The sequence below is a fragment of the Plasmodium relictum genome, assembly GCF_900005765.1.
Source record: "Plasmodium relictum strain SGS1 genome assembly, contig: PRELSG_00_v1_371, whole genome shotgun sequence".
In the NCBI taxonomy this organism is placed as follows: Eukaryota; Apicomplexa; class Aconoidasida; order Haemosporida; family Plasmodiidae; genus Plasmodium; species Plasmodium relictum.
This window is the reverse complement of record NW_021628591.1, coordinates 1-1,566: the sequence shown is the minus strand read 5'-3', so window position 1 is coordinate 1,566 and position 1,566 is coordinate 1. Positions and strand designations below refer to the sequence as shown.

The window sequence follows — 1,566 nt, the reverse complement described above, 5'->3', positions numbered from 1 at the left end:
TTAACTTTATTATCTTCCTTAAAATCTTCAATAAGTAATTTATGAGCGCTACTATCATTTGTTGGAGGTTTTATTTCTTCTTTTTGATTTTGTTGTTGTGTAACACTATCTTGTGAATTACCTTGTTCTGTTTGATCTGATAATTCTTCTGTTTGTTCATTTTCTTGATTTTCCTTTTCTGGGATTTTAGATTTTGTTGGTTCTTCTTCTTCTGTTTGTTCCATTTTTTCGTCATCATCTATGATATCCTCATCTTCGTCTTCATCATCATCATGGTCTTCTATTATTTCATCATCACTAACTTCTGGTTCTCTTTCAATTAATTGCTCGTCTTCTTCATCTTCTTCTTCTTCATCTTCTTCTTCATCTTCCTCTTCTGCTTCTTCAGCTTTTTTCTTTTCACCCTCTTTCTCATCTTTATTTTGCTCTTCCCTTTTTATTTGTTCTTCTTGTTGTTCTTCTTCTTCTTCTTCTTGTTCTTCTTCTTCATCTTCCGGGGTTATATCACCTCCATTTTCTGAATCTTCTAATGGTTTTACTATTTTTGAACTGGGATGTTCTGGAATTAAGTTTACCATTTGATCTGCCACTTTTCCTATAGTATCTATCCCTGAGTCAATTAGTGATTTTGATGGATCAGAAAGAAATGAATGCACTAATGATGAAATGTTAGTTGTTGTATTATCTTTATCTCCTAGTGCTGATTGTATTGTTTTCTTGTCTGGAATTAAATCAATCATTTGATCTGACACTTTTCCAAAAGAATCTATCCCTGATTTAATTAACGATTCTGCTTCAGATATTCCAAATGAATTTATTAATGATGAAAAGCTAAATCCTGGTTGACTTTGATTATTTTGTAAAGTAGTATCATTATCGTTTCCTTTAATTGTTTGTACTGGATTAGGGCCATTTGTTGATGGTGATTCTTCTGATGATTGCACTGGAGGATTAGTAATTCCATTTTCACCATGATCTGTTCCCAATTGTGTATCATCAGATTCACCTATAACACTAAGATCATTAACATGTGCCTCTGAATCTTCACTTTCTCCATCTGGAATTCTCCATAATTCTTGTTCTTTTGATTCACTATTGTTAGTTGATAAATCACTTATAGTTTTATCTGATAGGTTAGTTGAGTCCCCATCTACTTTTGTTCTTGGATTTTCAGAGGGATTTTCAGTTTTAAGTGATCCAACTTTCCCATGTGTAGATTCAACAAAATTTTGAAATTTGGAATTTTCATCAAGATTCGAAGATCCCTGACTTTTCTCGAGCTTGTTAGGATTATATGAAGTTTCTAAATTTCCATTTCCTATTGATCCATTAGGAACCTGAATTAAAGAAGGATTGTTATCTGCATGCCTATTTCTTAAATTATGTTTTTGTGGATTTATATGTGTAGTACCATCAGCATTATTTATCAAATTTTCATTTTTTTTACACATATATAATTTTATAATTATTAAATAAAAGCAGATATTAAAAATCTTCATTTCTGACTATTTTTTTTTTTAATAATTACAAAATTTTAGAGTACATTAAAAAGAAAAGTTTGGACTA

General features: G+C 30.5%; 1 protein-coding gene across 1 annotated transcript; it reads right to left on the bottom strand.

Moving 5' to 3' along the window:
• On the bottom strand, positions 1 to 1,499 carry PRELSG_0026500 (MSP3-like protein, putative; the record flags this gene model as incomplete). The annotated part of the gene is made up of 1 exon (XM_028675601.1): positions 1 to 1,499. A coding segment is annotated over one exon (1,499 nt), but the record flags the coding sequence as incomplete, so codon positions are not given.
• Positions 1,500 to 1,566: the final 67 nt, after the last annotated feature.